This window comes from Odontomachus brunneus, unplaced genomic scaffold (assembly GCF_010583005.1).
Source record: "Odontomachus brunneus isolate Ranch 3 - 2012 unplaced genomic scaffold, Obru_v1 Obru_scaffold_008, whole genome shotgun sequence".
In the NCBI taxonomy this organism is placed as follows: Eukaryota; Metazoa; Arthropoda; class Insecta; order Hymenoptera; family Formicidae; genus Odontomachus; species Odontomachus brunneus.
Genome location: NW_022639458.1, coordinates 2,684,885 through 2,698,758, shown reverse-complemented (window position 1 = coordinate 2,698,758; position 13,874 = coordinate 2,684,885). Strand labels below are relative to the sequence as shown.

Genomic DNA, 13,874 nt, shown 5'->3' with positions numbered 1-13,874 from the left:
CTTAAGGAGCTTAAAGTTTTTGTGTTTTATACGTCGCAGTTTTATTAAGTATATATTCTTTCAAGATAATTCTATCAGCTAAGATCTTAACACTAACGCTTATCTCGAACTAGAAAATGCGATTCCGTAAATTCTCTATTTACAGTATGATATAAGTGTTTCCTGCGACCTAGACATATATTCCCTAGATACATTAATTTACGTATATAAATCTCGATACGTCTAACAGGATTATCAAGCATTATACAAACGATGTCAGTCTTATACAAAGAAAGTACGGTGAAAATTATAATTCATCGGTACTTACAATTATTACTTAATCAACTACCTCTACACTCCGTAGTTACCATTCTCGACGCATTGAACGGAGGTTGATGAGAACAGTTGAAGAGAAATCGTGTACGGTTTTCTTTTAGTAACACATTTAATTTCTTAGTAAAATCGGTACATTTTTACAAGGCAACTTATCATACAAATACTTAACAAAGTAATTCAGACAATAAACGTTTTAGGAGAATGATTTCCAACTTATGCCGGCGGTCTTCCATTCGATCGATTATACGGTCACTCTCAGCTTTTTGTTCCTTTATGACAGCTCGAATTGCGATAACAACTCCCTTGTTCGCGTTCATTACGGGTTATTATAAATCACCAAAGAAAAGATAACAGAAAACTAGGCATATAAATTATTTTCAACGTTGCTCGACTGGCAGATTATAGATATATTACTTTACGTTAAAACCGTTTTCATTTGAACATCTTTGTAACATGTTTGATTTGCTTGCAAGGGAATGTATTATTTGATGAGAATCGTTACGAGATGTGTCGCACACACTCTCGTAAGAATGTTGAATGGAACGCGATGAAATTTGTAGTACTTGAATATTTCGATCACAGCTATACGGTATATCGAAATTGCTATTCAGACATTAATCAATATGTAATAATATGCTTATTTCACAAAATATGATAAACTGTCAAAGATTTATTTTTCTCGGTGTACCTTATTGTGAATCTCTCTCTAGCAGTTTCATACTAAAAAAGACAAAATCTGACAGAAATTCGCTGAAATTTCCTTCAGTACCCGTACAATCATTCTATCCGCCTATCTTGTTTCCTTTATTAAATAAATAAACGTTAGCGTCGATTTTTGGCACTGTTCATATTGGACGCTTCGATCTATCTGATATGATTGCACAGAACCGCCATCGCTTTTTATCAAGGCAAAATAATGAAAACGTTGAGGTAAATATACATCAGGAACCGTGATCGATTATCGGATTCGTTATCGGCAATTACGTTCGAGCATTTTGCAGTGTTCTATAGGGAATACAATTAAAACCTGTAATTCCTGCGGTATCGTGCGTGAGCGTGATAATAATGAAACAATCGTTGACTCGCATGCCCATTGATCGATCGCAACGCCCGCGCGCGCATAGATCCAAATGTTGCTCTCGTCAACAAACATAACAAAAAGAAAAGAAGAGAAACATTTATAACAGAGTGACTATGACTATAGAACTTTGTCGTACACCAAAAAGTACACCACAACATACACTAGAAAAAAAAAAGAAAGAAAAAGATTCAGAAGTCAATACGTCGCGCAGACCCGCTCAAATCCGTCACGCGACGAGGCGCTTAATCGATCAGTGTTAACCAATTATTAATTAATCATCCAGTCGACAGGTCCGGCTTTCTTTCGCTGCTACGTGACGAACGTTCACCCGGCAAAAACGAAAAAACGCCTTCCATCGGAGTTATTCTCCCGTGAACCTTCAGATTTCGCGTCGAAATTAAATGCAGATGGGATACGGGTAACGTACGCGCGTGCATCCACATACACAGTTACACTCATGCATAAACATGCACACAAGCCGCGACATCGGCGGAATCGTCCGTTCGCGAATGACGTATGCGCAAATCCCTAATGCCTCGATGAGTTTAATTATTTACAGGAGAGTCTTCTATGTTATGTCAAGTCCTTAATCCATTATACATAATACATATAGACTTAGATTATTAATAGTACCATACGCGAAAGCGAGCCCAAACGGCACTGAACCTCGCAAATTTCATCAGTGAACAATTACGGCACTCTCGCACGCACATGCATACACGTATCACGTACACACACACAATCGTACACTTTCTCTCTTTCTGTCTCTCTCTCTCTCTCTCTTTCGCTCATTACGTTTTCCTGTCTAACTGTCGTCCTTATCTGTGTGATTTAATTATTTCTTAATCCCACGGGCTTCTTACTGTCAGGACAAGTGCATGCGAATATCTGTTTCGTGGTTTAAATTATCTAGCGACGGCTGCACGATTTTGTCAAGCTTCAACGCAGATATGTATGCCGTTTTGTTAATTAAAGTTGCACTGTAATTGGCTTTAAGTCGTTTAAGTTCGAAGCAAAAGTACTATTCGATTTGACGATGCTTTACTCGATCGACACTATTCGCGAATAATGGTGTTTCATGATAAAAACAACAATTGTGCACACAAACGACATATTTTCTTGATATTTCAAGAATACGAAAAGAATCTGCGTGTGGTCAAGAAAGATCATGACTCGCCTTTGGCGAGAGAAACACCGTAGACCGTATATGCGAAAGATGTGCTGGAATTATATTTGCAGACCTAGTTTATTTGTTTCTTAACTATTAAAAATTTCAAAGTATAAAACCTGTAGTGTTTGTATTACGACAATATTGCATCTTCACTGATCACTGAGCGGGAAGGTCATGGCGCAACTAAATCAACTTTCAAGATTTCCAAGCCCGATGAACGTTCATCATTGAACACGTATTAAGACCAAAAGATACTGACGCTCGAGAAATTGTCCGTGTCATCGGCAGAACAATTTAAGATATCCGTCGTACCGATATGAGCACGCTTTCCATTGCAGGGGTTTCCGAGACTACGCATTTTTAGAAGAAACTTACTGGCTTCGCTTGGTGTGCATATAGTAGGACTAGGACTGGACGGGGATGGGAAGAAAGTTTGTCGGAGAAGGCGTTCGACATCTAATTCCTTATAATTTCAATACGTATACGTATTAATATATGTGTATATGCATACATAGTAGTTTAATTTATTTATAGACTTCGTGTGTTCCAGAGAAGAGCAGGGAGATCACTAACGTGATATCTTACTACCCGATATTTATCCAATACATAATTCGATTCAGCGTGTTATGTCGGTTGCCTGTGATCTATCGTTGGAAACATTGATATACAATAGACTTAGCAACCAAGAACGATTCGTAACATATTATGTCCCTTAATTATATATATATATGTATATATAATTAAATATAGTGGTCTTACTATACTTCGTCACGTATCACAGAAGGAAGTGCTATTAACTATAATATAATCTTCTTGAACGCGTAATACCTAACAACTCGAAATTTTATGTTAATTATCCAAAACGTTGAAATACTAGCTTTCAATGTATTGGAAATTGAAAAGCACCATTTCGTCACGGTACTGAGTCTATCCTATACCTCGGGGGTGTCTAACATTGTATAAAAAAAAGCAAACAAAAGAAAAAAGAAGAATTGTGATAACATTTTTATTTGCTGCACGCGTTGTGTGAATTTGTTTGTTTGCTTTTTTGTGTATATATGTTCGTACTCGTACACGTATAAAATATTGCGTTAGCGATCTTCCTACTTATCTCCGCTCGTAACATTCGCTCGAGTATCTTCAATGGTCTCGCAGCTACGTTCTCCTATCGTATCGTCCTGTACCGCGGATTCCTGACGCTCGACTGGAAAGAAATTTGAAAGATCGTCGCGTACGCATTGTGCCGTAGCGCTCATTTACAAATTTTCGACCGCCTCAGTTCCGACCGTTTAATAATCGTTTAATGAATACGAAACTACTTACGACCATAACTTCGCTAGACTATACAATGCTACGAACAGTAGCGGACGGGTACGCCGGGACGCATCCGGTCTCATCACGGATGCGATTCTTAGTTTAACTGTCTGATACTGGGCCCCTTTTCGGAGGGCAGGGCCCGCTTAATCGCGAGAATAACACATTGCTCTTCGTTCGCCGAGCGAACCTTAAGACTAAACTCAGTCGCTCCCGTACGTACCCACCATCACCACCACCACGGCTTCATCGATTTATTTCCTAGATTCAATCCCGCCGGACTGTTCGTTCGACTCGCCTCTCCAGTGGAACCGCGCGATGCTCTCTGGCAATTTGCATTCTTTATCAACCAAATCTGTGCTCATCGAGTCATGCCATGTTTTTGGAATTCGCGTCAATTCTTCAATGAACTTTGACTGTTCATTTGCAATAAAAATAAAAGTCTCATTTGTGTGCAAAACGAAAACTGTTATTGAGACTGGATATTAGTCTTATTATAACGTAATGTGTCTTGAAGTTGCTTCGCGAATAAGGTAAACGTCCCAATACTCGAACATCTAACGAGTCAAGATTGCTTAGTTTTCATGAAAATAAGCTATAAAGACACGCTTAAAATAAACAAGAAAAAAGAACTTTTCTATGATGTTTTAATTGACTCGGTTGGACGGCTGTTAAATCGAATCTGTTAAACATGAGATCATAAGACGATAAAAGTATCTATTCCGGGACATATAATTCTGAACATTCTTATTATTTTGGTCTTCAAATGCAAATATTTCAACATTATAATATATAAATATACATTGAATATATAGGTATATTCTATATTGAAAGTTTTCGTACTTATAATATATAAATATACATTGAATATATAGGTATATTCTATATTGAAAGTTTTCGTACTTATAATATATAAATATACATTGAATATATAGGTATATTCTATATTGAAAGTTTTCGTATTTAAAGATCAAAACAATAAGAACGTCCAGGATTATATATAGATACATATCCAGAAATTGATACTTTCATCTTACGGGCTAATATAATTTTGTTTATATTGTACTATTTTATGTGAACTAATACAAAATGACCAGCTGAAAGAGTTAATATCAAAATGGTAATTGAAAAATATGAAATTAATAAATTCCCGTCCGAATACGGAGACATATCCGGCGATCGGTATTTTTACCTTGTCGTAACGTTTGCAATCGTAGCAGAGTTGTATGCTGTTAGACGTAACGTAACATGAGAAAGGTTTAAAAGCTTCGAACGCCCTATTGGCAGATCTTTTATCCGTATAAGCACATATGTCACCGTGGAATATATATGATCACGAAGCCGCATCGGTTCCTCCAGTGAAGGCTTCTTTTCCCGTTTTCGGGGGCGCCCGAAAGGGCGCGCTGACCGCATAGCGCGCCGCGTGCGATGCCCCACCGTCGTCACATTAATTTCTAATGTAATGTACACAAGAGAGAGAGATATATGTATATGTATATATTTATGTATATGTCTATAGATATAGCCGCGGCTCCGGAACGGAAAGATCGAGAGGAAAATAAAATACATCGTTGTTCGCAATTGCTTGAGTAAGGATATGGATCGAAGGATCGTTCCCGAATATTGCCGGGACGCCGACGCTACCGGCGTCGCGGACGTCGACGCTTGTCCGGTGATTCGCTTATCGCTCACCGACGCAGTGTCCTCTTTTCTTTTCATTTCTTTCACTTATTCGGTTGCTTCTGTTCGTTACCTTAAAGCCGCCATTGGCGCGTCGCGGCACAGATATGATGTGTTGAGGGGGGTTTCGTACGAAGGAGGAGTGGAGGGGGTGGGTGGTCCTGAGGGCCTTCGTCGTCCTCTTCGACTGTCTAGCTTTCGCTGCTCGACTCCCGCTTCTTCCTCTCAGCTTCCTCGTATTTTGCTCTACCTGGCCTACGTAGTAGAGGACTCCTCTCTTCGCGTGACCGAGCAAACGGTTCACCTTGTATACATCTTCGCTTTTACTGACTGGTCGCCGCAGAGTGGTACTACGCCTCGACCTGATCCTCCGGGATCATTATATCGGGCGCCATCGACAGGTCCTCCGCAATGTCCTCGTCCTGACCGGAGTCATGGCCGTGGCTCTCTGAGTATTCCCTCTCGTCCGCTTGATCCTCCTCCGTCTCCTGCTCCATGGGACCGTCCGGCATCTCGCGCTTTATTAATCTCGCGTGCTTCCCTCCTTCCGGACTCTGGCTCTCCTGCTTTATGTGCACGGCCGGTTCATCCAGCGGCGACCTGTTGAATCGAGACGACACGCGCGATACGTGTTGTGTACGCTGAGTGGAAAACTTGCTGCGAAACACGCGCGTGCCACCATGGTCGGGATATGTTTCATAGAACGCGGCGGCGGTATTTTTTTTAGCGACACGTCCCGACGCGCCCCGACGGCAGAATAACGATTTCGCTCTCCCGGGATTATTTCGCGGCGATTTCAAGCGGTTTGTCAAGCTGCGACAGATAGTTTGTGTTTCGCGAAAGAATGACAGTTTTTTTTATACGGTTTTCGTATCGCGCGAAATGAAGCCCAGAATGGGTCGTCGTATAAATCGTGTATGTGTACGCGCGCGAGAAAAATCAATTCCATGATGCGAAATAACGAATAGGACTTTTCATATGACGCAGTCTTATTTTTGCAAAGTGACATTTTGCGATTTATTTAGATAAGGACAAGTTCGAAAAACGTTGTACTTTAACGTTATCAAAACTCAAGAGTAAAATAAAGGAACTGTTTTAAGTATCGGTAATATAGTTGTAAAGTAAAATAAAGTTACGAAAGTTTACACATAAGATCATGGAAACATGTCCAACGCAATAAAGTCATTATGCGGATTTTATCGTGCTTGTGCAAATGGCACTTACATTAAGTCATTATGAGGTAATACATGCTCCTTATCGGGACTCGTCGCTGTCGACGTGCACATCGGATTGTTCAAAAATCCCATGTTAGACTCCCCGAGTGCCTGGAAATACTCAAATTGCATTAGATGGTTAGTTATCATTGACTAAATCATGGAGTAACGAAATATTAATAACTTAGCTTTCACATGTCAGGAATAGAAGATGAAAAACATTGTCCAAAATTATTATTAGTGTTACGAGTTACTCAAACAACTATAGAGAAGAAGGTGGAAATATGAAGTATTTTTTTATTTTAAAGGAAAAATTAAATGCAATAATATTTACATCAATAACTGTCAGAAGTGTTAGCAAATATATTTCTTATAATGTATTCATTATTGTTAGGAAATTATAAATAACGAAAATAAATGAAAATATAAAAAAACTTCCTTTGAAAATTAAGCTCAATAATTCAAGTTATGTAAAAGTCCTTTAGATCTATGAACACAAAAGTCGTAAATATAAACATCGTTTTCACACCTATTATATAAAACGTGGCAATATAAGACGTGAAATACCTTGTTCCATATTATTATCCACTGCTATTTTTTAAACGATTCAACAAATCTCAAAGTGGAAAAAATATTTCCAAAAAATAATTCTGCAATTTGGAAGTTTAATCTTATTACTAATCTTATTACTAATCGACACACTTTAGTTAATATGTTAAATTTATCGATTAAGGCAAGAAAAATATTTTTGGGTTTTATCTTGCGGAAAGTTTTGACAGCAAAAAAACAGAGAAGCTTCTTTTAACATTATAAACAACGTACCACGTTATTACAAACGTGGTATTACCGTCAGATTTTTTGATGATTAGTGAAAGCCCCAATGGTTATGTTTATTTCAGTTAACAGATTATTGGCAGCAATTGTTTAAGAAATCAGTCTTGTTTCATACTACTATCCTGTTCTATATTACCACTTTCTCCCCTATATAACTTTATCTCTATTTGATATAATTATTTGCCCCAATAACAATCAAAGAAAATTGATAACAGGCGGAAGAGAATCGTGATACTTTGTGAACTTTTGAGAGATCAGTGATTAATAGTTACCTGCAGATTGGCATTCAACGCGTCACCATACATAGTGGGACTGTGCGTTAGCGTTGGACTCTTCGACGGGACACCCCTAGATATTGACAGAGAAAAGCACGTTAGTAATATTCGAAATTCGGCCACAAGTATGTATTTCCTGAAACAAAACGCATGTATGAGTCTCCTTTAATTGTGTTGATGTTGGGACGAATCTGAGAAAGAAGGGGAGTAGAAATAGGATATACATGGTGTTTATGTGTCTGTGCGTGTACTCGAGTTGTAAATATGTAGACGTATAAAGATAAAAAGGGGAAAGAGAAAGAGAGAGATAGAGAAAGAGAGATAGAGAATAGACAGAGAAAGAGAGAACGAGAAAGAGGTGTACAGTGGAGAGAAGAGAGAGACAAAGAGAATTATAAAAATATGAAAAATGTATACATTTAAATATATCGAAAAAAGATTAAAAAGAGTGAAAGAAGAGTTCGAAAACTCTTACCTACTTACACTGCTTCGTATTGCTTGCCCACTGCACTCGTCTCATCGGTGATTGAGTGAGATTAGTCAAAAGTTGTAGAAAAAAGTATTAAAAAGCGCTCCCGTTTCGAAACTTTGTAAACAAAATCGTATATCAATCTGATTCTGTTTTCTTTTTACTTTTACATAACACTATATTAGTTTCGAAACAAATATGTTGCTTATAAACGGCCATCAGGTTACCTGGGCTTACCTTTCACGTATTACCTTGTGATTTACATAAATAAGTACTTGAGTAGCATTTAAATAGGGACCGACCAGATGTCCTTTTTTATAGCGATTTGCGAAAAGTATATTTTTTATAAAGTTCTTTTTAGGAATTATTACTATCAAATAGTGATAAATATATTCAGTCTTATTAGTATATATTGCCGGACATCTTGTTGTAAGATATTTAAAAGTGCATGCAAAGAAAAAGATAAGAAGAAAATTTTTCTGTGACCGATTATCAAGCAACAAGGAGTGCTGCATAAAGAGTAAAATAGAAGAGATAATGTGAAGAAAGAGATAGGAAAGAAAGAGAGATAGAGTGAAAGAGAGAGAAAGAGAAGAGGAGGAAGAAGTCAAAGAGAGAGAGAGAGAGAGAGAGAGAGAGAGAGAGTTGAGTAAAAGTAGATAACATTTTAAAAGGTATTAAAATTGAGTAGTAGTAGAAATTTCAAAATTATTACTATTAAACATTATTGAGATTATTGAGTTCATATGTAGTACCTGATACAAGATGAATCGCGACGATGATCGAAGAATTCCATCCGAGGAGTTACAGTTGTAGCACACAGTATACACCATATACACATGCGCGAATAGCCCTGACGTACATATTCACTCAAACCAAGAACCATTCGCTCATTACGCGCGGAAGCAGTGATATAGGATACTTTTGCGATTCTCAACTTTATTTATTCAAGACATTCGATGTTCACCCATCTTAAAATGTTTTGTGAACCTTAGAGGAACATCGTTCTGAGAAAGTATTTGTTGAAGTCAGTAAATGGACAGTTTGTGACAGAAAGTCTTAGACCTCAAAGAATTAATGAAGATTACCGAAAGATTGTTAATGGATGTAGTAATTAAATTACAAAGTTAAATTATAAAGTTGTAGAATGTAAAGTTTATGAATCTAATTTTCCAATAGAGGTATCTAATGGATGTTGCGTAACTTTGGCACAGCATATTAATAGAGAATCGCAGTGGTTGCAAAAAGAAAAAACCGTATCCTATAAAAATTGAGGAAACGGAACTTCCCTGGAAAGGTTCTCTAGGATCACTATTGCGTCACTCTATAGGGAGATCCAACGAAAAAAAATTAATAGAATAGCGAACACAAAATAGAATAAATCTTTATCAACGATTTAATGCTCAAAAGAACAACAAAATAATATCTGCTATTACGGAGGAACAGAATGAAGACTGAAACGGAAGCGAAACTTCAACACAAGAGAACGCTTGCCCGCACAAACACCCGCACCCACTTTCATACGAGACACTACGAACAGCATTACATTAAGCACCATACATTTATAAGCAGTGTTTTCAGTGGTGGGACAGTTTATGGGTCTTAATTGAGGAGCGAATGTTAAGGACTACAAGGTTCATGCGAGCAGTCACTAAACACATTGAGGATCCTGCAGCTCTGACCAATTGTCTTGTTGTTGGATTGTTGCAGGATCGTGCAGAATTTTCAAGCTATCACGGGGTGCAAGAGCCTCGGGCTACAGTACTAATGACGTATACGGGGGCAGGGGGGAGGAGGATATCCTATTAACTCTGCCTTATACGTCCTTTGCAAAAGTGTGCAAGATTCTTTGGCGAAATATGAGATATTCCTATGTGAAACTAATGATAATAGGTTCTAATTAACTCGTTTATCCCGACTTAGTGAACGAAGAAAAGTGAATTCAAGTAAGAATAAACCATAGCGTAAATTTCCTTTTTACTTCAACACTATCCTTGTAAGAAATCTCAATCTTCCTAGTAATTATATTTGAATTATATTTGAATAAATCCATTGAATACAAATTCCTTGAAAATACAACGATAATCATACATATGAAGAAGAAACTGAATGAAGACTGTTGAAAATTGTCTCTTTTATTTACTTCTCTTCTATTTGCTCTTTCATAAAATAATTAAATGACTTTACTATGTGCATATGTTTCGCATCATATAACATGTAATCTAAAAGTCAAATAACATTACACACTTCTGACAAAAACGAGCAAAGTAGTGGAGTGGTGCTACTGTCCAGTTTTTTAAGGAATTGGACTTCAAAGGCGCTCGAGGCAGGCATGATGCGGAAATCATTTCCAGGGGTATTGGGTAAACTGCATAGAGCTATTTCCTGTTGCTCTGGTATATAATCTGGCACATAATATATACTTTAAGTTGAATTATAATATAATTTAAAAACGGAAGAAATTTTGCTACAAAGGTATTTCATTAATGTTTCACAATTGATTATATGAAATGTAATATATGATAATAATAATTTAGATAATAATAATATATATTTATCGCGTGTATGTTGCAGCTGTTACTATCATATATAACAACGTTGAAATAAATATATTTAAGATATGACACTATACAGTGATATGATGTAAGTATATGCATATTTTTAGTGTTAAATCTAAACATAATTTTATATATTTTTATCAAATCACCTAGTATAAAATAAATAAAATATTATACACACAAGACAATAAAACATTTTATGGAATTTGAAATTTCCGAACACATTAGTTGTTATATTTACGTTAGTCTACGTTTTATTCTGATATCGCTAGAATCTCTTCATTTAGCCAATAATTTCATCTAAAATGAAAGTTATATCGTTTACACAATATAGTAATGATGAAATAGTAAAAATAATAAATAGATTCGCCTTTTCGTGGACTTTGACGTGACACTCCGGAGGACGTGTCGTACATAAGATTATAATAACAGCTGCAATTGCGCAATTAATTGCGCGAGCACGCGCAAACTTCCAGAGACAGCAGGTCGGATAGCTCATTTAGTGGTTCAATTTGTAGACAACGACCAAGCGAAAACGTCCCGGTCGTCGCGTTTATAAAAAAGTACCGCGGTAAGGTCAGAACGTCGCGCCAGCCAGCCAGCAGAATTCTAAAAAGTGATAGTGCTTACTGTGCGGAGAGGTGGGGTGGAGTGGGTGATGGGGTTGGGTCATATTTCCTGGGGCGGCCGCGGGACAGATGCCGCCGCTTTACGAACTCGGCGTCGTCCACCATCCAGAATGACCCGAAGTCGTCCTCATAGCGCACAAAACACTTGTGCAATGATAGATTGGTGCGGATCGCGTTCTGTATACACAGACAAGACCACCAAGAAATAGAGAAAAAGAGAGTAAAAAAGACAAGGTTTCTTGTTTTGTAGTTGTTCGCGCAGTTTCGCTTTTCTTTCGTTCTTTCGTTTTCTTTCTTTGTTTCTTTGCGCTCGGCCCACTCGCGTAACAGCAGGGGCCTGATTACGTAAGCGCGTGCGCGCGCGCGCGCACTCGCCGTCGCTTTTACATGACCCAGACGCACCAAATATCGCTGGCACGTCTTGTCGACGGCTCCACCGCTCTCTCTATCTCGTAGCCGGGACAATTCGAATGATCTCGGCACGATCGAAACGTCGACTTTTAGAGAGAACAAACAGCAGCACAGACTCGCAAAGAGGGGGCGAATAAAATCAAAGAAAATAAGACAGAGACGTAGTAATAACGTAGTAAAGGCGGCTCCTCTCAAACCTCTACCTGACAAAGTGCAACATTGCGGTTCTCACTCTGTTCCGGGCAATTCCGCTTCCGGCTTCTGGGTTTTCGAGACTAGACTTGAGCCAGATACTTGGCCTCGCCATTCTCGATCGGGTTAGTCGCTGCAAAGCTGACATGCTCGTTATGAAAGCACACACGACGTACTACAGATTCCCATCTCCGAGCGGGATTAGCATTTCTAAACTCTCTTTCTATCTTTTTTTTCTCTTCCATTCATCTGTTGCGGCTCTTTCATCGGCGACGCACTCTCACGCACATCCACGCACCCACCAGACTGCCGACTACCATCACACGACGACGGGCAAGTAAGATGTTCACACACACGCGGGTTCAAACACAATGTTGACGGTAGTTTCTCGAGACGGTAGTTTCTCATTGATCGACATTAACATGGACTTTAGAATTTGGAAATACGCCTTACGACAAAAGAATCTAAATGCAGATTGACATGTGACTCTCGACTAAAAGATCAATTGTCAATTACAGCGATAGCACATCTCTCGAGAAACTGCAAGTTAGCAGACAAACGTACAGACAGACGTACACAAGCGACGTACAGTAAAAGTTGTTATGGCGTTTAGGTGTATAAAAAGGTTTATACACACACAGATCTATACGTATGAATGCGCACGTATCAAGTACAAACAGGTACAGTACTATGAAGAGAGATGTAAAACAGGGAGCACGACGTAGATATCGTGAAGGCGATTAAGAGTACACCGTATGATTAAAAAAAAGAGAGAGAGAAAATGCACAGGAGAGCGTGCGTGTATGTGCGTATACATACATACAAAGGCCATAACGCACTGATGCGTGCGTTTGCCTTTATGGTCGCATATATATAAGTATATATATAATATAAATGTAAAACAGATATATATATATATTAAAAATACACAAATATGTAAAAAGAGCTATGTATATACGTATAAGGTAGAATATTATATAAATACTCTTAATGTATATATAAACATGTGTATATAAATATATATATAAATATCGATATAAAAATGTAAAAAGTATGTAAAAAGTCATATATTGATATAAAATTGCAGAAAATTGGCAGTATACGTATATGGGGCTTGGGGGGGAAGGTCAACGGTACGACTATGAATATGGTAATAAGAGTAAAAGCGAGTATATAAGTGAGTATATATATAATATATAAATATATGTAAAAAGAGAGACAGAAAAAGAGAAATATAGATATGTAAAGGGAAAATTGTGGCTCAGCGGTGAAATCGTGGGGAAATTTGTGATCCAGACAGAGCGACTTCCGATATGTTCGGGGAAGAAAGGGGTAAAGGTTCTAAGGCTTCAGTCCGTTGGTCTTCTGGAAGTGGTGAGAGATATTGGTGTAAGAGAAAGAGAAAGAGAGAGAGAGAAAGATAGTGAGAGAGAGAGAGAAAGACGAAGAGAATAAAGAGAGTAAAAAGCGCGATTGTAGTTATTTTTTTGATCGGTGGACTGGGGAGGGGCAACGTACCCGGTCGTGCTGCAAGCGCGCTGTGGGCGTCTCTTGTAAAACTCCACTTCGTCCACCGTCCATACGGCCCCTTTCACGTTTTCGACTCGCATGAAACATTTGTGGAGAGACAGGTTGTGTCGCACTGCGTTCTATACAAAATAATACACAGACTAAATAAGCAACGCAAAAAACGAACGAAGCCAACTCAATCACGACCCCGGTAGTCGGCGG

The 13,874-nt window shown here is 38.2% G+C and overlaps 1 protein-coding gene across 26 annotated transcripts in view; it reads right to left on the bottom strand.

Moving 5' to 3' along the window:
• Positions 1-4,757: 4,757 nt before the first annotated feature.
• The window catches only part of LOC116854091 (forkhead box protein P1), a 324,470-nt gene continuing 315,353 nt past the window's right edge, over positions 4,758-13,874 (bottom strand). For 17 of the 26 annotated variants that reach the window (XM_032835642.1, XM_032835639.1, XM_032835646.1 and 14 more), the window contains 4 exons: positions 13,662-13,792; positions 7,882-7,957; positions 6,786-6,895; positions 4,758-6,161 (listed from right to left, as the gene is read on the bottom strand). In XM_032835642.1, the coding sequence (XP_032691533.1) occupies positions 5,912-6,161; positions 6,786-6,895; positions 7,882-7,957; positions 13,662-13,792 (567 nt within the window). In that variant the 3' untranslated portion in view covers positions 4,758-5,911. Of the gene's footprint in view, positions 6,162-6,785; positions 6,896-7,881; positions 7,958-11,541; positions 11,718-13,661; positions 13,793-13,874 lie in introns of all 26 variants that reach the window. The other 9 variants (XM_032835649.1, XM_032835644.1, XM_032835651.1 and 6 more) reach the window with 6 other exon arrangements.